At 51.0% G+C, this 25,826-nt stretch overlaps 2 protein-coding genes and 1 long non-coding RNA gene across 13 annotated transcripts in view; 2 read left to right on the top strand and 1 right to left on the bottom strand.

Moving 5' to 3' along the window:
• Ecsit (ECSIT signaling integrator) overlaps positions 1-6,850 on the top strand; it is a 12,850-nt gene extending 6,000 nt beyond the window's left edge. For 3 of the 6 annotated variants that reach the window (XM_006242636.5, XM_006242637.5, XM_039081012.2), the window contains exons 3-8: positions 3,007-3,421; positions 4,326-4,567; positions 5,344-5,401; positions 5,510-5,658; positions 6,003-6,108; positions 6,520-6,850. In XM_006242636.5, the coding sequence (XP_006242698.1) occupies positions 3,007-3,421; positions 4,326-4,567; positions 5,344-5,401; positions 5,510-5,658; positions 6,003-6,108; positions 6,520-6,776 (1,227 nt within the window). In that variant the 3' untranslated portion in view covers positions 6,777-6,850. The remainder of the gene's footprint in view (positions 1-3,006; positions 3,422-4,325; positions 4,568-5,343; positions 5,402-5,509; positions 5,659-6,002; positions 6,109-6,519) is intronic. The other 3 variants (XM_006242638.5, XM_039081013.2, NM_001006986.1) reach the window with 1 other exon arrangement.
• LOC120094091 (uncharacterized) lies at positions 2,055-7,826 on the bottom strand. Its single transcript, XR_005487988.2, has 2 exons — positions 7,686-7,826; positions 2,055-3,399 (listed from the first exon to the last, which is right to left on the bottom strand). It is a non-coding gene; the product is annotated as an uncharacterized LOC120094091 (long non-coding RNA).
• Zfp653 (zinc finger protein 653) lies at positions 7,005-25,826 on the top strand. 6 transcript variants are annotated; one of them, NM_001106807.2, is made up of 9 exons: positions 7,503-7,865; positions 10,809-10,852; positions 13,230-13,445; positions 22,793-23,404; positions 23,530-23,707; positions 23,811-23,922; positions 24,706-24,820; positions 25,197-25,296; positions 25,390-25,826. In NM_001106807.2, the coding sequence occupies exons 1-9, from the start codon at positions 7,573-7,575 to the stop codon at positions 25,565-25,567; spliced, it is 1,848 nt and encodes a 615-aa protein (NP_001100277.1). In that variant the 5' UTR covers positions 7,503-7,572; the 3' UTR covers positions 25,568-25,826. The 6 variants fall into 6 exon arrangements, with proteins under 6 accessions (XP_038936938.1, XP_038936939.1, XP_063121137.1 ...); NM_001413474.1 differs by having other exon boundaries at positions 23,506-23,707; XM_063265068.1 differs by having other exon boundaries at positions 7,769-7,865; positions 13,259-13,445; positions 23,506-23,707.

Below are 25,826 nucleotides of genomic sequence, written 5' to 3'. Positions count from 1 at the left end.
ATCAGGCTACGGAAGCTGAAGGTAGTCCTTGACCTGCCTGTCCTGGTGGTCGGCTCTGTGTTAGGAAGTATGCCATTACTGTACTAAAGCACCACGGCCAAAGCCAAAAGCAATTCACATTAGGAAGAGTCTTGGTTTACAGTTCCAAGAGCAGAGTCTCTAATGGCCGCTTGTGATCAAAGTAGGAGCCTGAGATCACATCTCAAGCATATAGGAAGGAGAACAACCTGTAAACAAGAAGTTGTTATAAAGCCTCTACTCCACCTCCAGTGAGGCTCAATGTCCTGCAGGTTCTATAACCTCCCCAGATAGCACTGCCAGCTTGGCCCAAATACACGAGTCTCTGACGGACATTTCTCACGCAGAGCGCAGCAGGCTGCGGCCCAGAGACTCCTGGCAGTATCATGATGCAAAATGCACTTCATCCAGTTTCAAAAGTTCTTTGGTCTTTCACAGTGTCAGTCTCATTTAAAGATCCAGAAGTACAAGTAAATCACACACCTCCATCATGGAATGGCACACACAGTGTCCTCTCATTCCAGAAGGGAGGAAGGAAGACATAATGAACAAATACTGAGCCCAAACAAGACTGAACACCCAGCAGGCACACTCTAAACCCAGCAGCTCCGAAGTGTTAGATGTTAGTTCCAACAGGCTCAGGTAGCCCTACTCCTGTAGCTCTGCTGCCCTAAAACATGCCCCACCCCAGACTAGCTCCTTCCCCTGAGTGTGGCTGACCTTGGCAGACATAGCTGTGACATCAACATCTTGAAGTCTACTCAGCAACACAAGCTTCGCTTTCACAGACTATGCAATGGTCTCCTGGACTCCTACCTGCTCAGGACTCTTGCTTCCTTCCTGCCTTCAAAGCCAGTACCACATAACACTGCCTGCTAGCTGTACAACACTGCCAGGCTAGCTGTACAACACTGCAGGCTAGCTGTACAACACTGCAGGCTAGCTGTACAACACTGCAGGCTAGCTGTACAACACTGCAGGCTAGCTGTACAACACTGCAGGGTAGCTGTACAACACTGCAGGCTAGCTGTACAACACTGCCAGGCTAGCTGTACAACACTGCAGGCTAGCTGTACAACACTGCAGGCTAGCTGTACAACATTGCCAGGCTAGCCGTACAACACTGCAGGCTAGCTGTACAACACTGCAGGCTAGCCGTACAACACTGCCTGCTAGCTGTACAACACTGCCAGGCTAGCTGTACAACACTGCCAGGCTAGCTGTACAACACTGCCAGGCTAGCTGTACAACACTGCCAGGCTAGCTGTACACTGAAGGCTAGCTGTACAACACTGCAGGCTAGCTGTACAACACTGCAGGCTAGCTGTACAACACTGCAGGCTAGCTGTACAACACTGCAGGGTAGCTGTACAACACTGCAGGCTAGCTGTACAACACTGCAGGCTAGCTGTACAACACTGCAGGCTAGCTGTACAACATTGCCAGGCTAGCTGTACAACACTGCCAGGCTAGCTGTACAACACTGCAGGCTAGCTGTACAACACTGCCAGGCTAGCCGTACAACACTGCAGGCTAGCTGTACAACACTGCAGGCTAGCCGTTCAACACTGCCTGCTAGCTGTACAACACTGCAGGCTAGCTGTACAACACTGCCTGCTAGCTGTACAACACTGCCAGGCTAGCTGTACAACACTGCCAGGCTAGCTGTACAACACTGCAGGCTAGCTGTACAACACTGCCAGGCTAGCTGTACAACACTGCAGGCTAGCTGTACAACACTGCAGGCTAGCTGTACAACACTGCAGGCTAGCTGTACACTGAAGGCTAGCTGTACAACACTGTAGGCTAGCTGTACAACACTGCAGGGTAGCTGCACTAGGTCCTTCATCACAGTAGCAGAGAAGTAACTAGTACACAAGTTGGTGTCCAGAAGTAGGGTGGTTGCTGTAGACTGACCGTGTTATTTTGGGAAAGTGGAAGACTTTGGAGATTTGGTCTAGACAAGCAAGTGCATGCTATAAGCAGAGTTTGATGGCCTATGGGGGAACTTCTCACTCAAACCACAGCAGTGTGTATACGTGTCTTAGGGTTTTATTGTTATGACCAAGGCAACTCATAAAGGCAAGCATTTAATTGGCTGGCTTACAGACTCAGAGGTTTAATCCATTACCATGGCAGGAAGCATGGCAGCATACAGGCAGACATGGTGCTGGAGAAGGAGCTGAGAGTTCTGCATCTTTTTTTTTAATTTTTTTTTTAAAGATTTATTTTATTATATATAAGTACACTGTAGCTGTCTTCAGATACACCAGAAGAGGGCATCGGATCTCTTTACAGATGGTTGTGAGCCACCATGTGGTTGCTGGGAATTGAACTCATGACCTCTGGAAGAACAGTTGGGTGTTCTTAACCACTGAGCCATCTCTCTAGCCCGAGTTCTGCATCTTGATGCAAAGACAATCAGGAGAGACAGGCTTCCAGGGAGCTAGGAGGAGGATCTCAAAGCCCACCCCCACAGTAACACGCTTCCTCCAACAAGGCCACACCTCCTAATAGTGCCACTCCCTGGGCCAAGCATAGTCACATGTGTAGATACATATATCTATGTCAAATCTGTGTGAGTGCTTTATCTTCTGAGCCATCTTGCTGGTCCTGGTAATGCTTCTTGATGTTTTATTTTTGTGTGTGTGTGTGTGTCTGTGTGTGTGTGTGTGTGTCTGTGTGTGTCTGTGTGTGTCTGTGTCTATGTGTACATGTGTATGCACCATATGTAATCCCAAATGGCCTTACAATATGAATGTATGGTTCAAGCAAGCTTTGAGCTCTCAATTCTCCTGCCTTAGCTCCCTGGGGGTTGGGATTTCAGGCGTGTGCTACCATGTGGCAGTGTACTTTGATGCACTATGTCATATCCAAGCTACAGTTAGCAGCCACAGTATCAAAGCTCCTGGAAGGTCCTCCATGATGTCCAGTGTACCTCTGCCAGCAAACAGAAAACAAAAAGCAAGTACCATCCTCTCTCCCCAGCCGTCCCTTCAGGCTCGAGGCCTCCATTGTAGTGCAGTCACACACAAGGATGACGTGTGGTTGGTTCCTCGACCCTCCGAGCCCCAAAAGAAACCCATCAAGGTTCCAGCAATGCACGAAGACCTGTTCAGGCCATCAGGAAACGGGGAGCAGGACAAGGCAAGCTTCCTGAATGCAGTGCGCAGTTTTGGGGAGCACAATGTGCGCAAGCGCGGCCACGTGGACTTCATCTACCTAGCACTTCGCAAGATGCCAGAGTTTGGTGTGGAACGGGACTTGTCAGTATACAACCTGCTGCTGGACGTTTTCCCCAAGGAGGTCTTCCGGCCCCGCAACGCTATCCAGCGCATCTTTGTCCACTACCCACGGCAGCAGGAGTGTGGAGTCGCTGTCCTGGAGCAGATGGAACGACATGGTGAGGGAAGTGGGCCCAGCCTCCCCTTCACTCCCTGCTCCACTCACCTTTGTCAGTCTCCCAAGTCCTTTGCCTGCCTCCCTCCCTCCCTCCCTCCCTCCCTCCCTCCCTCCCTCCCTCCCTCCCTCCCTCTTCCTCTTACAATTATTGGGCCTAGGGCTGTAGACAAGTTGGAAGAGGACTTACCTGATTCCCCAGTATCAGTGTCAGTACCCCAAGGCTCACCCGTACCTAACATCCTCAGGTGCATACCTGTTACCTCAGCTCTTGGGCAGTGAGGGGCAGACAGGGATTCCAGCTCACCCTTCCCTTTGTTTGTTTTTTTTTGGTTTCTAAGATTTATTTTTAGTCATAAGTATGCTATCTGTCCGTGTGTATGTGAGTTCTGGTGCCCAAGGAGGCCAGAAGAGGGTGGTGGATGCCCTGGAACTGGAGTTACGTGTTCCTAATAGCTGAGCCATTTCTTTCCCCAGCCCTCCTTCCCCAACACTTACACTTTACATAGTCTCATGTAGCCCAGGCTGACCTTGACTTTGCTGTGCTGGGCAGCCATGCTGGCCCTGGCTGGCTTTTGCCTGTTGTTGAGTGCTGGGATTACAGGCATGTGCTGCAGTGTGCCTTTTATATGGTACTGGGAGTCAAAACAAACAAAACCACTGATGGACCAGATGTGGTAGTGTACACCTTTAACCCCAGCACTTGGAAGACAGAGACAAGCAGATGTCTATGAATTCTATTCTATGTATGAGAAGACTTCCAGACCAGCCAGGGCTACCTACATGGGTAGCAAAACCCTGTCTCAAAGAAAGAATGAGGAAAAAAAAAAATCATGAGAAATAAATCCCCTTTAATTCTGTTCTTCCTGACTTGGAACTTGCGTCTAACTATATCCTGCCTCTCTGAGGCTGTGCCTCCAAAACAGGAGTTATGCCCAACACAGAGACTGAGTTCCTGCTGATCCAGGTGTTCGGGCACAAAAGTTACCCCATGCTCAAGTTCCTGCGGATGAAGCTGTGGTTCACCCGCTTCAAGAATATCAACCCCTACCCAGTGCCCCGAGATCTTCCCCAGGACCCTTTGGACCTGGCCAAACTAGGCCTGCGACACATGGAGCCTGATCTCAGTGCTAAAGTCACTGTCTACCAGGTATGCACTACTGTTTGTACCTCAGCTAAGCTACCCTCCCTGGCTGCGCCTTATTCCTTCCCTGGGCTCTTCTGCTGGTGTCCCGACAGTGCTCCTTTATTACCACAGTTGGGCCTGTCTTAGTCATTTACCCATTGTGAGAAAGTACCAGCCAGGCACAGCGGTGCATATCGTTAATCCTAGCACTTGGGAAGCAGAGGTGCCTGGACTTTCTGAGTTCAAGGCCATCCTGGGTTGCATAGTGCTTCAAACAAAACAAAAACCACTGATGGGCCAGGTGTGGCCCATACATAAGGAACTCTGTCAGCCAGAGCTACACAGAAGAGTCTGCTTCATCCCTCTAGGGTTGGGGCTGGGGCTATGGCTCAGTGGTAGGACACCTGCCTTCCTTGTTCAAGGCATGTGGTTCCATTACTAGTGGTGTGACAAAAGAGAGAAACTTGTCTTTACACTGTATGCTAGGCAAGCACTTGCCAGCTGAGTCAAGTTCTTGGTGCCATCTGAAGAACTGTTACTTTCTGTTACTGCCATTTTTGGGCATGGATAAACTGAGCTATGTAGGTATAATGACTTGGATGAGGTCACTACAGGTTGAACTTAGAGTGGATGGCTTCAGGGTAAACTCAATGTTGGCACTCTGGCCAAACTGGCTACAAGGAAAGAGAAAAGGGCTACTCCCAGTGCCGAGGTGCAGCTGCTCTGGAAGCATCCCCTTCCCTTTGCTCTCAGGCTCCCCTGTAGAGGTTGGGGACACACAGCCCTGCTCTTCCTTGCAGATGTCTTTGCCCAGTGAGTCGACAGGCATTGAAGATCCCACACAGCCTCACATTGTAGGTAAGGCCCCAATCTGTCCCAGTTTCTGCTGGATCCCTCTGGGCCAACTAAATGTACTTCTGGGCCTTTTGCCACTAAGGCACCAACAGGCTCTTATCTCTACATCAGGAATCCAGAGTCCAGATCAGCAAGCTGCCCTGGCCCGACACAACCCATCCAGGCCTGTTTTTGTTGAGGGCCCCTTCCCTCTCTGGCTTCGTAATAAGTGCGTCTATTATCACATCCTAAGAGCTGACCTGCCACCCCCTGAGGAAGAGGTGAGTTACTGCCAGAGCACTTGCTGCCAATCCAGACCACCTGAGTTTGATCCCCATGACCCATGTGGTGGAAGGAGAGATCTGACTCTTACAAATTGTCCTCTGAGTTACACAGGGGCATGCATAAATGTTTAAAAAAAAAAAGAAGACATAAATAGCAGTACTCAGGAGACAAAGGCAGGCAGAACTCTCTGAGTTTAAGGCCAGCCTGGTCTACACAATGACTTCCAGACTATCGACAGTTTTTGTCGGGGGTGGGGCTGGCGCTGTCCTGAAGGCTCAGCTGAGAGACTGGGGTTTTGTGTTCTGATCTCTAATCCTGCCTGCTCTTTTGCCTGAGGTAGACAGTAGAGGAGATCCCAGAAGAATGGAACCTGTACTACCCAATGCAGCTGGACCTGGAATATTCAAGGAGTGCTTGGGACAACTATGAATTTGACATGGATGAAGGTAAAGCAGGTCTTAGCATAGCACACCCTGCATGGTAGCCATTTCTTCATTCTCCACACAATGAGGGGTCATATGCCCCTGGGATTCCTTTTTGGCTACTCCCTCTCCCCCTTGTAATCTCTTTTATGGCACTCCCTGTACTCTGGTGACATGACCAGAACAGATGCAAGCCTTAGGGCAGTAGGGAACAGTCAAGTTATATTTGGGGGAGTTGAGAGGAGGCACATGGTAGCCTCCAAGTTAGGGGTCAAACTTGGTTTCTTGGTAGTATCTGAAGCAGCAGGTGGCATGGCCCAGAGGAAATGTGGAGCATGCATGTGGCAGAGGGAGCTGTGTGTGAACTCATGGAGGTGCTCATGATGGGAGGTCAGGGTACCTCCAGGTGGTGAGAGCACAAACTCCTCCTGACAGTGACAGAAGGCCCCGTCTTCGCCATGTGCATGACTGGTGCCCATGATCAGGCAACGTTGGTCAAGTGGATCCAAGGCTTGCAGGAGACCAACCCAACGCTGGCACAGATCCCAGTGGTATTCCGCCTGGCCAGGTCCACAGGAGAGCTCCTGGCAACCACAAGGCTGGAGGGACAGTCCCCTCCCCACAGCCCTCCCAAGGGTCCTGAGGAAGATGATGAGGCCATTCAGGCACAGCAGCGGCAAGGTCAAAGCTGAGTCAGAGCTGGCATGAGGAGAAAAGACTGGACTGGTATGAAATATTATGGAGAAAATAAAAAAGTCAAAACCTCTTCCTTGGCCCTGTGGCTTCCCTTCAGATGTTAGGCATGGGCTCTTCTGGGTTTACCACCTCCGGACCCTCCTTTTCAAAAATGTATCTTTTTAAAAATTCCATTTATGTATTTATGGGATGGGAGAGATGTGTGGAGGTCAGAAGACCATTTGCTGGAGTCTGTTCTGGCATTTAACCCTGTAAATCCCGGAAATGCAACTCAGATTGTTAAGTTTGCCAGCCACCAGCTTTACCTGCAGAGCCGTCTTGCTGGCCTTTAAAAACACCTTTTAAAAGTATTTATATGCGTTGGTGCTTTGCATGCATGTTTGTGAGAATGGAAGACTTGGAGTTACAGTTTTGAGCAGCCAAGTGGGTGCTGGAATATGAATCCAAGTCCTCTGGAAAAGCAGTGAGTGCTTTTAACCACTGAGCCATTTCTCCAGGCCTTCTGAAAAAAAATCTTTAACCACTGCTCTAGAATTCAAGAGAGAGGCAAGGATAACCTGAGTTTCAGGACCCAGCTGCCTCTACCTCCCAAATAACTGACTGTAAACAGAGCGCACTTCCACGGCCCGAGCCGGACGGACTATGCGCATGCGCAGCTTTGGCTAGTTGTCCCCGTTTGGCGCCGCGGGCAGAGAAGACCCTGTGAGAAATCTCCCGACGGCGCAGACTAGGCGCGCCACTTCCGGTCGAGGCTCCTAACAACGGGGGAGGCCGGTAACCAGGGAGGGGGGGATGGCGGAGCGGGCTCCAGAGCCCGGGGCGGAGGCGGAGGCGGGCGCAGGCGGGGAGGCGGCTGCAGAGGAAGGCGCGGCAGGCAGAAAGGCGCGGGGCCGGCCGCGACTCACCGAGTCGGACCGGGCCCGGAGGCGGCTCGAGTCCCGGAAGAAGTACGACGTGCGGCGCGTGTACCTGGGAGAGGCGCACGGCCCCTGGGTGGACTTGAGACGCCGTAGCGGCTGGAGCGACGCCAAACTCGCCGCTTACCTCATTTCGCTGGAGCGTGGCCAGCGTAGCGGCCGCCACGGGTAAGGGGGCGCGGGGCCGGGAGAGGGAGGGAGAGAAGAAGCCGTAGGGAGGGACGAGATGAGCGGGGGCCCCGCCCCCGGAGCTCGAGGCCCCGCCCCAGGGCCTCCTGGCGGGCCTCGGTCTCAGGCTTAGGCAGCCCAGACCCCTCACGCGCCTCCTCGCGGCTCCGCCTCCGACCCATTGACTACCCAATGCAAGCCTGTGACCCACCCCTCTGCCCGCCTTCAGAAGCTCTGACTGGCCCGTCTGAGGAGTCGACCCCGCCTCCACTGGCCTGGCTTGCGGCTGTCTCTCAGGTGTAAACCTCCAAAGGTGCTGAGCACTCTTGATTTTCTGTGTCTGAGTGCCTTGCCTTCATTTATATATGTGTACCACGTGCATGCCTACTGCCTGCAGAGGTCAAAAAAGGGTGTCGGATCCCCCGAAACCACCATTGTGAACCACCATGTAGGTTGTGGGAGCCAAACCCGGATCCTCTACAAGAAAGGAGTCTTATCCTAGCCACCTTTGTTTCAGTTCCCTTGTCGGGGCTACTTGTGTGCATCCTGAGTGCTGGGACTAAAGGCATGTGCCAGGCTTGACATGAGGACTCTTTTAAGATTTTGTTATTGTGCCTGATATATGGAAGCCCATGTGAGGAGGTGGGAGGACAGCTTTGCAGAGCTAGTTCCCTCCTATCAAATGCAAGCTAGGGATCAGACTAAGATCGTGAATGTTTCACCACGCTGTAGTTGTCAGAGTATTGGTAAATTGTCATGTGCGGGTTGCCCGAACTGAGAAACTGGCTCTGGAAGTACGGATGCCCTCCTATTTGAGACTCGAGCATGTTTGTCTCAGTGTCCTCCAACCCTGTGCCCTTAAGAACAGCAAGAAGGTAGAGCGTTTCCAACAGAGGTAATTCCTGTCGTCCCATAACACAGATATCCACAGTGGGAAGAAAAGCTGGAGGCTCAGCCATGGAGGGAGCTCAACCTAGAACTCCAGCTTGATGCCCCAGCCTCCCCAGCCAGTGGCTGCATGTTGTGAACACTGGATTTGATATCATCTGTCTGGTTTGCACAGTTCCAGCCAGCCAGGGCTACATAACCATACTCTGTCTCACGTAAGATGCAAAATGAAGGGGCTGGGGATTTAGCTCAGTGGTAGAGCGCTTACCTAGGAAGCGCAAGGCCCTGGGTTCGGTCCCCAGCTCCGAAAAAAAGAACCAAAAAAAAAAGAAGAAGATGCAAAATGAAAGCAGAGAGCTTAGGAAGGATTTGGCCCACAATAAGGTTTCACTTGTTCTGCTCTTGTCTGCATTCATCCGTATGAATGATTCTTTAAGAGTTGATTCTATGCCATGAAAAGGTTGGCTTGGGTTAAGAGCATTTGTTGCTATTTCAGAGGACCTGGGTTTGGTTCCAGTCACCAGGTTCACAACCAACTGTAACTCCAGTTCTAAGGGATTTCATGCCCTCTTCTGACCATCATGGGCACCATGGGTACAGAGATGTGAATGCAAGTAAAAACTTATGCACATGAAATAATAAAATCATTTTTAAAAGTTATCCAGGCATAGTGGCACATGCCTTTAGTCCCAGCACTTTAGAGGCAGATGCAAATAGAGCTCTTTGAGTTTGAGGCCAACCTGGTCTATATATTGAGTTCCATGATAGACAAGCAGTTATCCTTGGCTATAGAGAGACAGGTCTCAAAACAAAAAACAAAAACACTTTGATTTTGAGGGGTAGTAACTAGCTAGGAGCAGGGGGTATAACTCAGTGGTGGAGTATCTAATGCATGCAAAGCTCTGGGACAAGCATATGTGCATGTTCATGCGTGCTTACTAGTTGAGTATACAGCTCCATCAGTAACTTGCCTGTTACATATAAAGCTCTAGATTCATGTTTGTACTCCCAGCCCTTCAGAGGAAGGTGTTTGCTCCCAAGTCTAGTGACCTTAGTTGATCCCCAGGACACATGGTAGAGGGAGAAAACCCCTGCAAGTCTCCCTGCCCTCCATCCACAGCATTATGGCACATTCCTTACCCTATAAATGATAAATAAGTGTGACAAGTCCTATTAGAACATCACAGTCTTACATTGAAGCTTGAGTACATTGAAGGGTAGGCACTTGGATACTAGGAAGGAGGAGCTTGCAATAATCCTCCTGCTGGAGATTTATTTATTTTATGTATGTGGGTACACTGTAGCTGTCTTCAGACACAACTGGAGAGGGCATCTGATCCCATTACAGATGGTTGTGAGCCACCATGTGGTTGACAATTGAACTCAGGACCTCTGGAACAGCAAGCAGTCAGTGCTCATATCCTCTGAGCCACCTCTTCAGCCCCCTGCTCTACCTCCTGAGTGCTGGGGCTACAGGCATGAGCTGCCACATAGGGTTTATATGGTTCAGGAGAAGGAGACCTGGGGTTTGTGCATGCTAGGTATATGCTCCAGTATTTTCTTCATACTATTTTTTCTTCATTTTACCTTTTTGAAACAGGGTTTTCCTATATAACCTAAGCTGGCCTTTTCTTGGTATAGTCCTGACTAGTCTCAGTTCATGATCCCCCACCTCTGCCTTCTGCGTGCTGGGGAGACAGGCATGCACCACCACTCCCGGCTAACATGTCTGATGATTGTTGGTGAATGGCATCCAGGGTTTGTGCCCCACAGGGTAGGGATCATGGAGCCTCTCAGCATTCCTCCCACCCTCCACATCCCATTTACCTGGGACCCTCTGAGTACCAGTGTTCTCTGAGTAAGGTAATGGTGAGAGACCACCATTCAGGGGTGCTGGCAGGAGCAGTTGTCCAAGCCACAGACTGCTGGAAAAGCAGCAGGGCTACAGAAGTTCAGACGGCATCCCAAGCAGATAAACTGCTGGCATTTTCTACCAGGCCAGGAATTGGGCCTACCTGGGCCCCTCGTTCACCCTCTCCACTCTCTGTGTTACAGGAAGCCGTGGGAGCAAGTCCCCAAAAAGCCAAAGCGGAAGAAAAGTAAGTGGAGCCCAGCGTGGGAGGGGTGGGAGCAGGCAGAGCAGAGCCTAGAAGGGACCAGTCACCGTCCCTGTTCTTTGCTACGACAGTCCCACCCTGCCTGCCCAAGGCAGCATGTAGATTCATGAATCTACAAAGACTTGGGTTTCAGGTCCCCAGCAGGAAGGTCTGAGAACCACCTGGTGGCAATGAGCCCTGCTCTGCCTCATTTGATACAAAGGTCTCGTGTAGCTGCACTGGCCTCAAACTCCTCCTCTAGCAGAGGCTGGCCCGTATCCCACAGTGCTAGGCTGTACAGGTGTGTACCACCTCATAGCTCACATGGTGCTGGCACTGGAGCCCAGGGCTTTGTGCATGCTAAGGAGAAGCTCTGTGACTAAGCCGTATTCCCAGCTCCCCATCTTAAAAAGTTGTTTTCACATGCATTTATCCTTTTATTTGTGTGTGTACATGCATGTGTGTGTACATCACAGCTGTGGGAATCAGAGGACAACTTTTGGGAGTTAGCCCTTGCTTTCTACCACATAGGTTCTGAGTATCTAACCTGAGTGGGCCAGGCTTGGTCACAAGCACCTTTACTCTCTCAGCCATCTTGACTGCCTACTTTTTCCTTCCTTCCTTCATTCCTTCCTTCCTTCCTTCCTTCCTTCCTTCCTTCCTTCCTTCCTTCCTTCCTTTCTTCCTTCCTTTCTTTCTTTTTCTGGTTGGTTTTGCCTTGTAAGCTAGGCTGGCCTCAAAACTCAAAATTGCCTGTCTCAGGATTACGCATGCCTAAAGATTCCCATTCCCAACCTTGGCACACAAGTGAGCTGTAATCTTTCCTGTGCGGCCCCAGAGGGTTAGTTAGGTAGTGCCGGGCTGGCAATGGAGCAGCTGTGGAAGTTCATGTCACTGACATGGTTCTCACTCCTGCAGTCCAAAACCCTTTATTGGCCCTCTCTCCCCTTCCAGCCCTACAGGCAGAGGATAGTCCCACCCCATCATACTATCACAGGCCTCAGCCTTCCTCAGGGCCCTCATGGCTTCTTTGCTCCCTCATGCCTCCCTGGCAGTCCCCAGATGTAGAATTCTGCTTTGCCTCTGGCCACTCACTCAGCGCTGCCTAGGCAGATTGTGGCAGAGCCAAGATCTAAATGCAGACAGTCTGGCTCTGCCATGCTCACCCTCCAGCACCCCTACCACGGCCGGAAGCTCTTCCCTAGCCAGTCCCAAAGAAGCAAAACTGACCTGTTTCTGCCCTTGTGGGGCTGGCACTCTACTGGGGAAGACAGACAAGAGGCATCCAAATAGATGGCACAGGCAGCCTCTTTGTGCTTTTATAAACAACCAAAGATGGCTACGCTGACTCTGGAAAGGGTGGCTTCTGAGAAGAGTGTACATGTGGGGAGGTTTCTGAATGAAGGCACTGAGGAACCTGAAGGAACGGCATAGCTTGTGCAAGGGCTGGGGCAGGATCAGCTCTAGCTCATTTGAAGGACAGCTAGGAGGTCATGTGGCTAGAGGGAGGGGAGGGTGCAAGACCTGGCAGTGCTTTGCTCGCCACCTTGGCACTTCTTCTTTCTCTCCACCCCTTGGAGGTGGTAGCCACTGAATTTTCAGCTGAGAGAGGACATGCCCTGCTCTCCTGGCACCCCCTTGTGGCTGTAGATGGCAGTAGGAAGGCACCAGGGAGACCTTCCAGGAGTGTGTGAGATGAAGATTTTGGCTTTGTTTAGGGTTGTTTTTTTCTTTGGGGTTTTTTGTTTTTGTTTTTTGCTGTTTTTTGGTGTTGTTGTTGTTGTTTGTTTTTGTTTTTCAAGGCAGGGTTTCTTAGTCTAGGCTGTCCTGGAACTAGCGCTATAGATCAGACTGGTCTCAAACTCAGAGATCTGCCTGTCTCTGCATCTAGTGCTGGAATTAAACATGAGTGTCACCACTGCCCAGTGGGGGCAGGATGAAGATTTTTATTTAGAAACAGCTGAGTGTGGTGGTCCATGCCTTCAATCCTGAAAGAAACAGCTAAAGGCTGAGCAGTGGCACACCTTTAATCCAGCACCGGCGAGACAAGCAGCAGACTTCTGTGAGTTCAAAGCTATCTCGAATTACATAATAAGGCCCTATTAGAAAAAAGAAAGAAAGAGAAGAAACAGCCATCAACTATTGTGCCCTCGCCTGTGTCAGGCACCGTTAGCTGTATGACTTCACTCAGCCAAGGACAGTGTCTGTCTCTCTCCAGGTCCTAGATATCTCCAGGTTGTATCACCTCCCCAAACCTCAGTTTCCTCTTCTGCATAGTGGCGGTGGGATTCAAGAGGCTGTCTCAGAGTAGGAATTGTTGGCCCCAGGGGAGTGGAACGCCTGTCCTCACATCTACCTGGGGCCCTGTGTCCGTCCACAGGGCGGCGGCGCAACGTGAACTGTCTGAAGAACGTGGTGATCTGGTATGAGGACCACAAGCACCGCTGCCCCTATGAGCCTCACCTGGCAGAGCTTGACCCTACCTTCGGCCTTTACACCACGGCCGTGTGGCAGTGCGAAGCTGGACATCGCTACTTCCAGGACCTACACTCCCCACTCAAGCCCCTCAGTGACTCAGAGCCTGACAGTGACAAAGGTGGGTGTACCGGGTCAGGCGGGGGTAGCAGACATGGTCTGTCTGCACAGTTCCCTTGGGGTCAGCTGGGACTGTGCCAGTAGGGGCTTTAGGAGAGTGGCCTGGGCGAGCCCATGCAGGACTTGCAGCCTTTGAGTCCCTGCCAAGTTGAGCAGAATTTTGTCCTCACAGGGAATAACAACCTTTCTATATTTCCTCTAGCTTTTCAGCTCTCTCTTGCTTGCTTTCTCTCCCACCCTTCCTCTTCTCCATCCCTTCATTCTCCTCAGCTGGGTTACTTACTGGCTTCCTTTAGAGACTTTATGCTTTGTGGGTGGGTTTGTTTGTTTCCGTTTGTTTGGGGGACAGGGCTCCGTTATGTAGCTCTGGCTGGCCTGGAGCTTGCTGTTCGTTAGGCCATGCTGCCTTCAGACTTAGGCTAATCCGTCTGTCTCTGCCTCCTGAGACTGGAGGTAAGGTGTGCACCACCACACTGGCCTGTTTGGTTTTCTTAAGCCAGGTTCTTTTCATGTAGCCCAGGCTAGTCTTGCATTTTGGACAGCCCTTCCTGTAATCCCACCTACCAAGTACTGGGATTCAGATATGCATGCTGAGCTAGCCCTCACTTAGCATGTTCTAGGCAGCGCTCTATCATTTAGCCACACCTCAGTCCCAAGCCCCTTTGCAGCCCTTACATTTTCCCCCACTTTTATTTTATGGTGTTGTTTGCATATGTCTGTGTACCACAGTGCTTTTGGAGCCAGAAGAACTGTTGTATTCCTCGGGACTGGAGTTACAGATGGTTGTGAGCTGCCATGTAGGTGCTAGGAACTGAACTCAAGACCTCTGCAACAGCAGTCAGTGGTCCCTGAGCATCTTAACCTCTGAGCCATCACTCCAGCCCCTTTCAGTCTTGTTACTTTTTCTTTTGAGATAAGGTCTCACTAAGTCACCCAAGCTGCACTTGAACTCTCTAGCTCAGGTGAACTTCAAATTTGAACTTGAAATCCTCCTGCATCAGCATCCCAAGCAACTAGGATTAAAGCCCTGGGCTGAACTCAAGCTTCTTTCCTGTCCTTGATCTTCTGTTTCCCACAGTTGTCCCTTTCTCTCCCCCCACCCCCACCTCCATCTCCTGAGTCTGTCATCCTTCTTATCCTCTCCCTCCTTCTGTCCCACACAAGTCACACTAGGCTGGCTGCCCACTGAGGCTGAGAGGGACTCTCAGGAAGGCCCAAGTACAGCCTGGTGGGCCAGTGAGGATGCTGCATGCTACCTCAGGACTTGGCATGACTGACAAGGCCTAAAGGGCCAGTTGCCAAGTGCTATGGCAGGTCTGAGGGTGGAGCTAGTCATCAGGGCTAAGTCTGTGCTGGCAGGCATCAACAAGCAGGTGGCATCCCAGCTGGCTGAGGGGACACTGGGGTGAGAAATACTCCTGATGGGCCCACACCCACAGCCACCCCACTGGGCCTTGGCCAGTCTCCAGAGAGCAGGTGTCCTGTGCTTTTTGGTTAGCACCCTGCCCTCCTCAGCCTGCCACTTCTCCTCAGTGTGTCCTGGGCCATCTGACTCCTCCCCATAATTCTGTCATCTGTCCTGCCATACAGCTCTTGAGGAAGCCCAGGAGGATTGGGACTGGTCTATCTTGTACCTTCCTAGGCTGTGATGATGTCACCCCAGTCCAACAGTGACCTCCATAATTGGGCTTTTGGGAATGAGCTCTGTGATCCATTAGCCATGTCTGCCCAGGCGGGAGTAAGGAAGTGTCTTTGCTCCTATCCTGGCCTCTTCCCCAAGCAGCTCTCCCTACCCTGGCCCATGCCTAGGGTGGCAATGCCAGAGTCAGCTGAGAACTTTCTACTGGAGCTGTGAGTGAAGTCCAGAAGCACACAGATATTTTCTTGGTTGGTGTTTGGGACAGAACCCAGAGCCTTACACTGCTAGGCAAACATTCTACCCTTGAGATTTTTGGAAGCTGGATATGGGGCACCAAGTTGTCTGTGCTGGCTTTGAACTAGTGATCTTTCTGCCTCAGTCTTTTGAGTAGCTGGGGTTTCAGACTGGCACTCCCAGACCTGGTGTGATTACATATCCTTCAGGGAATTGCTGGGGACTGAGAAGTTACAGGTGTCCGGAAGGCCTGTTCCTCTTCCCAACCACTCTGTGCCCTGAACCAGGTGGTGTCTCCATGCCTGTGTGAGTCAGCTCTGCACCACAATGAGGGCCCAAGACAGTCACATAGGAAGAAAAGGCTTGTCTAGGTTTTAGAGGCTCTGGCGAGGTTGGAAGCTGATGCTCAGGGGTAGCATCAGTGGGAGTGACTGCAGGAAAGAGCCACTCACCACAGCCTCCCCCACAGGAAGCTAGAGCAGGCAGAGGCACCACCATTTTCTTCAGAGCGCACTTGTGACCCGAGTCCTCAGGATCAGCCTGCCTGTTACAGGCTCCATCATCTTCTAATGGTGCCGTTTCAGGGACTGTGTTTTTAAAACAGGAGCCCTCGGTGAACATTTAACCAAACTATTGCCATGCCCCAAAACCTACTAAGAAGCAAAACAAAAGAACAAAACAGAACCGTAGAACCCCATCTACTCTTTAAGTCTGTTTTCATCGTAAACAACTCCAGTGTCAGTCAGGCTGGCAGCAGAATGATTCTGGGCTCAGAGTGGTGCTGTGAAGGCAGACCATGCATGCAACTGCAAGTAGGCACCAGCCCAGGCTCTGCAGCCAGAGAACTCGGGACCAGACCGCGTGCCCCAGCCGTGTTATGGGCAGAGTTTGTCACTCATGGCTCCCATCCCTCAGTCTCTTTGTGGATTTTACTATTTTAGTAGCAAATACCTGATTGACATGTCAGGGGCCCTTTGGCGTACTGGTGGCCTTCTGGGAATGGGAGGGGTGTGTGTGTGTGTGTGTGTGTGTGTGTGTGTGTGTGTGTGTGTGTGTGTGTGTGTGCGTGCACGCATGCGTCCAGGGAGGCTGGAGGTCTCGCATCCCCTGGATCTAGTGTTCCAGGTTGTGGCTTCCTGACATGGGTATTGAGACGGAACTCAGAACCTCTGCAATAGCAGCACGTGCTCTTAACTACTGAGCCATCTCTCTGGCCCCTTTAGTGCATTTCTGATCTAGAGCAGAAGCAGGCAGTAAACAAAATAATCAGTACAGCATCACATAGTCTGGGGCAGGGGCTGTTTGAGACAGGTGATCGGGGTGCCTCCCTGGGAAACTCAGTGAGCTGACTGCAGCCCTAACCAATGCTAGAGAGAAGGTTTGGCAGCTGGGTCGCAGGTGCAAAGGCCCCGAGGCCAGAGCTCGTCTAATATCCCTGGAGTGAGAGACCTGAGAGGAAATGGAGACGGGGGCAGGGAGATGATTTGGGACGTGTAGCACGGGTTGCAGAGGTGCACTGAATGCCTTCAGGAGACTTACAGAAAGAAGACCCGGCCCCAAAGTGGCACATATTAGATTAGGGCTGTTTTACTTTTGCATTTTGGTTTTGGGTTTTTGAAACAGAGTTTGTCTGTGTACCCCTAGCTGTCCTGGAACTAGCTCTGTAGACCAGGCTAGCCTTGAACTGAGGGATTTGCCCACCTCTGCATCTTGAGTGCTAAATCAAAGGTGTGCACCTCCACATTCAGCAATTTTCTACTTTTTAAGACATTGTATGTGTGAGTGTGTGCATGTGGGTGAGCATGTCACAGCATGAATGTAGAGGTCAGAGGACAACTGGCAGGAGTCACTTCTCTCATTGCACCATGTGGTTCTCCTGGATGGAACTAAGCTTGTCGTTTACCCTTTGAGCCATCCCCAGCTACATCACAGTTCTTACTACTGCATGATGCTCTTGTTTTTCACAAACCCAATAACCTTGGGGCTCAGGTTCTTTTCATCCTGTCCAGCCTCCTCCTGGGCCTGCCTGGCTAGGTGGTAGGACAGGGATGTGGAAGCTTGGCCAGGGGAAACTATATCTGCTCCTCTATTGTCTGGAACCGTACCAGGCAAGGTGTCTACTTGCTGCAGGTCCTGGGTGATGGCAGAGCAGCAGGGTGGGCAGGAAAAAGCTGTGTTTGGGAGCAGCCGGCCTGTCTCTTACAGGAAGCAATGAACAGGTTCTCAGGAGCTAGGAGTCCAAGCCGTCCCTGTTGCAGGAATGCTGAGGCTGTGACCAGCATCTGGAGGGACTGAGGAGAGACAGTTGGGCTGTGGGTGGATGGACTTTGGATGCAGTCCCAACAGGTTTTGCTGACAGATTGGAAGTGGGTGTGAGAGAGAAAGTCAAGGAAAGCCCTAGGACGTTGGCTTGAGCCACAGGAAGGACAGAACTGCCACCCTGTGAGACAGGGCCACCTGTGAGCAGAACAGCACAGGCTCTGTTGGAAGAAGGTCTAGTGAAGAGGATCCCAGGGTTGCTGAGTGGATTCTGAGATGGGGGCAGCAGAGGGTATGGTACCAAGAACTTGGGGCTCTATAGGGAGACCCAGCTTCTCATGAATGCATAGAGTCACCAGAACATTGGTACAGTCTATGGTGTCATAAAAATAAATACAGTTCAGGAGCTGGGGACATGGCTGAGTTGGTGAGGTGCTTGCTGGGCAAGCGTGAGAACATGATTTCAATTCCTAGCACATGTATCAAAAGAGCCACGCCTGCAATCCTAGGAGTGGGAAGATGGAGACAGGAGACTCTGGGGCTCACTGATTAGCCAGGCTAATAACCAGAGATTCTCTACAGAAATAAGTTGGAAGTAGACATGGTGTCAGATATCTTTAGCGTGGTACTGAAGAGGCAGAGGCAGGTGAATCTCTGTGAGTTCAAGACCTTCTTGGTCTACATAGAAGTTCTAGACCAGGCAGGACTTCATACTGAAACCCTGATTCAAAAATAAAATAAAAATAAAATAAATGAAGGGGTTGGGGATTTAGCTCAGTGGTAGAGCGCTTGCCTAGCAAGCGCAAGGCCCTAGGTTCGGTCCCCAGCTCTGAAAAAAAAAAAAGAAAAGAAAAAAAATGAATAAGGTAGGTAGAGAGTCATTGAGGAAGGTACCCAGAATTGCTTTCTCACCTCCTGATGCATCTGTACATGCGTACATACACATGCAGATACATAAACACACGCATGCAAAATAGATAGAGCCTTAACTCTGTGCCCAGAGGTTCCATATGCAGTGCTTCTGTCTGCACACAGTCAGCCATCCGAGGACTGGCCGTAGGGAAAGGGCAGCATACGCGCCCTCGTCCACACACAATGTCGAGTGAGCCTCTCTTCTTATTGGTTCCTTTTTCTTTGTGGTGTCTTGAGAGGCTTACTTCATTCTGCTTGCTTTTGTTTATTTGCTTTTGAAACAATACAGCACTGGAAGAGTAGTTTTCTTCGTATCAGGTATTATAAATGATTTTAGGGGGCTGGGGATTTAGCTCAGTGGTAGAGCGCTTACCTAGGAAGCGCAAGGCCCTGGGTTCGGTCCCCAGCTCCGAAAAAAAGAACCAAAAAAAAAATAAAATAAAATAAAATAAATGATTTTAGGCAAATGGGGGAGTGTATATAAGTTCTATTAAGGGTTACAATTTAGGGGTTGGGGATTTAGCTCAGTGGTAGAGCGCTTAGGCCCTGGGTTTGGTCCCCAGCTCCAAAAAAAAAGAAAAGAAAAAAAAAGGGGGTTACAATTTATTTGTTTAATTTTTTATTACATTTATTTGTTGGGGGAGTGTGGGTGACAAAGCACTGTTGTGGATGTCAGTACACATCAGAGGACAACTTTTTTTTTTCTTTTTTTCGGAGCTGGGGATTGAACCCAGGGCCTTGCGCTTGCTAGACAAACACTCTACCACTGAGCTAAATCCCCAACCCTCAGAGGGCAACTTAATGGAGTTTAGTGACTGACATTCCACCATGAAGGAACCAAACTCAGATCTCCATTCTGAGGAAGGTTTCTCTGTGTATCCCTGACTAGCTTGGAACTCACTCTGAAGACCAGGCTGACCTCAAACTCACAGAGGCTGCCTCCCATGCACCACCGCGCCAAGCTTCCCTCCTTATTTTTGAGACAGGTTCTCATGCATTCCAGACCGGCGATCCTTCAGTCTCACTACCCCAGTGCTGGAGTTACAGCACGACTCCAGTTTATGGGGAACTGGGGATGAGACCCAGAGCCTCATTTGTGCTAGGCACGCACTCCACCACCTGAGCGGAAGACAGTCCTGCAAGTGCTACATTAAAAAGTACATAGATTAGCCATGATGATCAAGGCTTTGATCCCTGCACTTGGGAGGCAGATACAGGTAGATCACTGCAAGTTCAAGGCCAACCTAGTCTATGGAATGACTTCAGAACAGCTGCGACTACCTAGAAAAACCTTGTCAAAAAAAAAAAATACATACACACACACACACACACACACACACACACACACACACATACAAACACACATACACATATATATGTGTATGTGTCTGCTTGCATACATATGTATACCACATGAGTGTCCTCTAAAGGCCAAAAGAATATCTCAGATCCCCTGAAACTGGAGTTATAGGCAATTATGAGCTGCCATGTGGGTGTTGGGAACTGTATTCCGGTCCTCTGCAAGAGCAACCAGTGCTCTCAACCACTGAGCCATCTCTCCAGCCCAGAATGATCTTCTACAACTTTGGATGTCAGCTTGGAGTTCTAGAACCAATCCCCTCTGAACAAACTTCTGAAATCCTTAGAATTTTATTAGTGTAGGAGTTTTTGTTTTTTGTAAACTAGCACAATAAGTTTCTTGATTTATCTTTATCAGTTTGTGTGTGTGTGTGTGTGTGTACATGCATTTGTGTTTCTGTGTATGTGCATGCATGTGTGTGTGCAATGTGTGTGTGCATGGTGTATGTGTCTGTGTGTATTTGTATGTATGTGAGTGCATGTATATATTTGTGCATGCATGTATTTATGCATTTGTGTATGCGTATATTTGTCTCTATGTGTTTGTGCATGCATGCATGTGTGTTTGTGTATATGTGTGTGCATATGCATGTGTGTATGAAAGAGAGGGAGAAGGGGAGGCAGAAGAGGGCATCATAGGACACCAGGTCTCCTAGAACTGGAGTTAGTTGCTGTTGTGAGCTCCCTGGAATGGAACTTGGGACCTCTGGAGGAGCATAAGTGCTCTTTAATGCTAAGCTGGGCCATCTCTGCAGCCCAGGGGCAGTGCATTTTGTACTTCATAAGGAGCCACTTTAACAAGGAGCTCTTTGAAATACCCTGCATCTACTCTAGTTAGCTGATTCTGGGTCAGACACCTACATAGCTGCTGGATAGAGGCTAATCACCCCAAAGACCAAGCACAGTATCTAGGGAAGACGTAAGCCTAACACCCACCCGTCCATGAGGGAGAGTTTGAACATCTGGTCCAGAGAGCTGTGCTGAGGCCGGGGAGATGGCTCAGTCAGTAAAGTGCTTGCTCTCCAAGCATGAAGACATGAGTCTGGGTCCCCAACACGCACAGTGAAATAGCTCAGTGCATAAAGGTGCTTGTCGCCAAGTCAGGTGACCTGAGTTTTGTCCTCAGGACCTGCATGATGGCAGGAAAGAGACAAATCCTTCAAGTTTTCCTTTGACCTCCACACAAACATACATACTATAGTATACCCTACCTGCAAATAAATAAATTTGAGAAATAACAATAATAAGGGAGAGAGATTAAGGAATACAGGCGTCCATCCACCTCTGGCCTCTGCAGCCCAGGCTCTTGATGAGTGAGCAGGCAGCTCGGTTGGGTGGCACCTGGTGGTGCTGTGACTGAGGCTGTCTTGGAAAGGTGCTGGAGCTGGAGTCTGTCATTAAGAGCTAAGCTTGTAGCTCCATTGTTGCTCTCTTCTGGCCATTGATAAGTTATGCCCTCATAACTACACTATGAGCAGAAGCAGACTGAAGGGAGAACTTTCTAGAGTTCCATGAACCATCCCAACAAGTCATGACACCAGAAGTGGTATCATGGGAATTTCCAGCTGGTACCTAGACAGACAGATGTGGAAAGAGCCTTGTGACAGAGCCCTTGAGCTACTGGACAGAGGCTCACTCCACGCATTGTTTTTCTGAGTCCTATTGAACTAATTGAAATGACAGTATGTGACAGGAACCTGGGCTGCTGCTTGGCATGGCAGTGAGAGCTTTTGATCCCAGCAGTTGGGAAGCAGAGGCAGGTGGATCTCTTAAGTTTGAGGTCAGCCTAGTGTACATAGGAATTTCAGGGCAGCAAGAGATACATAGTGAGACACTGTCTCAAAACAGTAAAACACACCAGAGAGGTCAGGAGTGAGCCGTGTGAGGGCCTAGCAAAGAGAGACTGTGGTGATTGAGTACAAATCTGGTGGTACAGGAACCTAGAAGGGACCACTGGCTTTGGCCCTAAAAGTCACAGTACTTAGTTTCTAAGACAGGATTTCTCGGGGTTGGGGATTTGGCTCAGCGGTAGAGCGCTTGCCTAGCGAGCGCAAGGCCCTGGGTTCGGTCCCCAGCTCCGAAAAAAAAAAAAAAAAAAAAAAAAAAGACAGGATTTCTCTGCGTAGCCCTGGCTGTCTCTGGAACTCACTCTGTAAACGAGGCCGGCCTCAAACTCAGAGAGATCTGTCTTCCTCTGCTTCCCAAGTGCTGGGATTAAAGGTGTGGGCCTCCCCTACCCCAGCCCCACTGATTAGCTACTTTTCTGTTACTGAGACTTAGGGAAGAAAGTTGATTCTGACAGAGGTTAGGGTCCATCTGGTGGGAAAGCATGGCAGCAAGTAGCAGGCATGAAGCAAAGAGCTTCTCTCTCCAAATGCAAACAGGCAGACAGCAAATTGAAAACACATGAGCTGTGTAACCTCAAGTCCTGCCCCTGCTGATATACTTCCTTCAGCCAGGCTGTACAACTTAACTTCTCCAAACAGTGGCACCAACTGGGGACCAAGTGTTCAAATGCCTGAGCCTGTGGGGACACTTACCACTCAGATCACCACATCTGGGTCCCAGGAACCAAACCCAGGTAGCAAGACTTGCATGGCAAGTGCCAGTTTACCAGTCGACCCCCAGAAATGTAAAGATTTTTATTGTATGAGTGCTTAGTCTGCATGTATGTAAGTACATCACATGTGTGCAGTAGTCATAGAGGCTAGAAAAGGGTGTCAGATCCCCCTCAGGTGGAGTTACAGACTAGATTGAGCCACCCTGTGAGTGCTGAAAACTGAACCCTGGTCATCTCTTAACCGGTGAGCAGTCTTTCCCTTCCCTGTGCATGTTATCTTATCATGGGCACTGAGGATGGAACTCAGGTCCTCGTATTTAAAGACAAACAGTTTAAGCTGGGCCACCTCCCCATCCAGTAACTGTCTCCTCTCTTCTCTCTGCAGTGGGCAATGGCCTGGCGGCTGGCAGCTCTGACTCATCCAGCTCCAGTTCCAGCTCTGACTCGGAGGAGCCTCCCGAGACCCAGCCAGCCAAAGCCCCAGCTGCTGCTGCAGCTGTCACCCCCTCCAGCCCCACAGGCAGCAGTGGGCTTATCACTCAGGAAGGAGTTCATATCCCCTTTGACGTCCACCACGTGGAGAGCCTGGCTGAGCAGGGCACCCCTCTGTGCCAAAACCCTGCAGGCAGTGGGCCTGAGGCCCTGGAGACGGTGGTGTGTGTGCCAGTTCCCATGCAAGTGGGCACTGGCCCCGGCACCCTCTTTGAGAACATGCCCCAGGAGGCCCTGGGTGAGGTAGTGGCCAGCTGCCCAGTGTCAGGCATGGTGCCTGGCTCCCAGGTGATCATCATTGCCGGTCCTGGCTATGATGCCCTCACAGCTGAGGGCATCCACCTCAATGTAGCTGCTGGCAGTGGCACTCCCAGCAGCAGCCTGGGTGAGGAGGTGTCCTGTGCCATGATGGAGGGTGTGGCAGCATACACACAGACGGAGCCCGAGGGCACCCAGCACAGCACCATGGACACCACCTCCATAGCCAGCATTGAGACCAAGAAAGGTCTGGGGGTGCCACTGTGGCTTCTGGCAGGGGTTGGGAAGGGTGGCAGAGGGGAAGGAGTAGCCCTCAAAGTGAGCTCCTTGACAGCCTTATCCCCACAGACACGGCCCCGTGTCACCCCGTAGAGAAGGAGGACCTGTATATGCTCAAAGAGGAGAAAGAGGATTCAGTGGCCCCTGAGCTGGCAGAGCTGGCAGCTACAGTGCCTGAGAATACAGAGGCAGAGGCAGAAGTGGATGGAGAGGAATTGGACAGCAGTGAAATGTCAGCCATCATCTACGAGATTCCCAAGGAGCCCGAGAAGTGGGTGCTAGGGTGGATGGGTGGGACCAGGGGCGAGGAACAGCTGCAGGCTTATAGCCCACTGGGGACTGGCACCCTGATGCCACAGGCCCCTTCTCTCCAGGAGACGGCGGAGCAAGCGGTCACGAGTGATGGATGCTGATGGCCTGCTGGAGATGTTCCACTGTCCATACGAGGGCTGCAGCCAGGTGTATGTGGCTCTCAGCAGCTTCCAGGTGAGTGAGGCCACCCGGACAGGCCTGGTGTCGGGTCCAGCTGGTCTGGGCCATGTGGCTACATAGAAACTCTACCAGGAGTCCGTGGTGCAGGGCCTGCTCTTTGAGCCCATTTTGTCACAGCTGGCCTTGCTTAACCTCTGACTTCCTCAACCCCATCTCTGCAGGCACAGGTATAGCCAACCTGGTCTGACTAGCACCTCCCAGACCACACTCTTGATCTTGCATGGGAACACTGTCCCAGTCCCAGGGACTAGCCGTGCATGGGAGCCCAGATCCTTACACAATGAGAACTTTCTCGGAGCTCACCAATAGTGTGAATAGTATGCCCTAGGGGCAGATGGGGTTTCCTCATCTCTTCACACAGGGCAGCACCAGTAAGTAAGCCCTGGAACTTGCTGAGCATGTTTTAAGCACCTTGGCTGTTCTCACGGGTTAAAGAATGAAAGAAAAAGAAGGGGGGAAAAAAAAAACATGACTCAAGTCCTCCAGCGGCAGTGCAGCACTTGAGAAGCATCAGCCAGCCATTGTGCCCTGGAGCCTCCGTTTCCTCCTGTGTGTATTGGGCTAGCACTGGAGCCTACCAAGGTTAACCAGAACTAAGAGCCGGGCTTGGAAAAGCTGCTCTCAGACCCCAGTGCTCCTGTCCCAGCTGGATACCAGGATGCCTCTTCCACTTTCCAGCCTAGGCTGGCTATGGCTTATGTCTTGGTTTCCTGCGTGACTCCTCACTTTAATACCCAGGTGGTCCCATGGCACCCACTCCTGCCCCTCTCACCCTAGAACCACGTCAACCTTGTGCACCGAAAAGGGAAGACCAAAGTGTGCCCTCACCCCGGCTGTGGCAAGAAGTTTTATTTATCCAACCACCTGCGACGCCACATGATCATCCATTCAGGTCAGGCCCCGCCAGCTAGGACCCTATGCCAGGGGTAGTACACACATGGACGGTCCAGCATTCAGGAAGCCCAGCTAGGACCCTACGCCAGGGGTAGTACACACACGGACAGTCCAGTGTTTAGGAAGCCTGGGCAGGACCATGAAACCCCACATACATACCTGTACTGGGCAACGGTTTTCATGTGCAGTTGTCCTGAATCCCAACAGTGGTCATATGTGAGATCATTTAGCTTAGCAGTTGACACCTTGTGTCAGAAACCCTCTTCCTACCTGTTATCACTCCAGCAGATGTTGCCTCTCGGGTGGCGGTGGGAGGGTTTGCTCCTTGTAGCCACCTCTACTAGGCAGGGTTCTGAGGCCTCTGCCACCTGCAGGCGTCCGAGAGTTCACCTGTGAGACCTGCGGCAAGTCTTTCAAGAGAAAGAATCATCTGGAGGTGCACAGGCGCACGCACACTGGGGAGACGCCCTTGCAGTGAGTGGCGCCCCGGAGGGAGGTGACCTGAGCGGGTTGCAGGGGAGGCTCAACCCACGGTGACCTGTCTTGGGCCCCTCTCCTGCCATGCAGGTGCGAGATTTGCGGGTACCAGTGTCGACAGCGTGCTTCGCTCAATTGGCACATGAAGAAGCACACAGCAGAGGTACAGTACAACTTCACATGCGATCGCTGCGGGAAGCGCTTCGAGAAGCTGGACAGTGTCAAGTTCCACACGCTCAAAAGCCACCCGGATCACAAACCTGCCTGACTTGCCCATGCCCGTGGACCTCAGCCTCTATTTATTTGTACTTTTGGACATTATGTCCAGACCTGTCAGAGCCCTAGACAGCCACTGGGGCTGCCCCATCCGCAGGCCGGAAGGAGTCATCCCTGTTCTTCCCTGGGCAGGTGCCCCACTCTGCCCCATCCCATCCCATCCATGGAGCTGGCACATGGGACTGCACTGCTGAACTGAGTCAAGAGCGCGGAATGAGATTAAAGTGAAAAAGGAATTGCCTTCCCATAAA

This window comes from Rattus norvegicus, chromosome 8 (assembly GCF_036323735.1).
Source record: "Rattus norvegicus strain BN/NHsdMcwi chromosome 8, GRCr8, whole genome shotgun sequence".
NCBI classification, from domain to species: domain Eukaryota; kingdom Metazoa; phylum Chordata; class Mammalia; order Rodentia; family Muridae; genus Rattus; species Rattus norvegicus.
The sequence above is the reverse complement of the archived record's forward strand: the minus strand, read 5'-3'. Positions and strand labels throughout refer to the sequence as shown.

Coding starts and splice junctions, on each gene's coding strand:
- Zfp653 (NM_001413474.1), top strand. CDS start 7,573: ATGGCGGAGCGGGCTCCAGAGCCCGGGGCGGAGGCGGAGGCGGGCGCA. Junction 23,923..24,705: donor TGGCTCTCAGCAGCTTCCAG/GTGAGTGAGGCC, acceptor CTCTCACCCTAG/AACCACGTCAACCTTGTGCA. Junction 24,821..25,196: donor CCACATGATCATCCATTCAG/GTCAGGCCCCGC, acceptor TGCCACCTGCAG/GCGTCCGAGAGTTCACCTGT.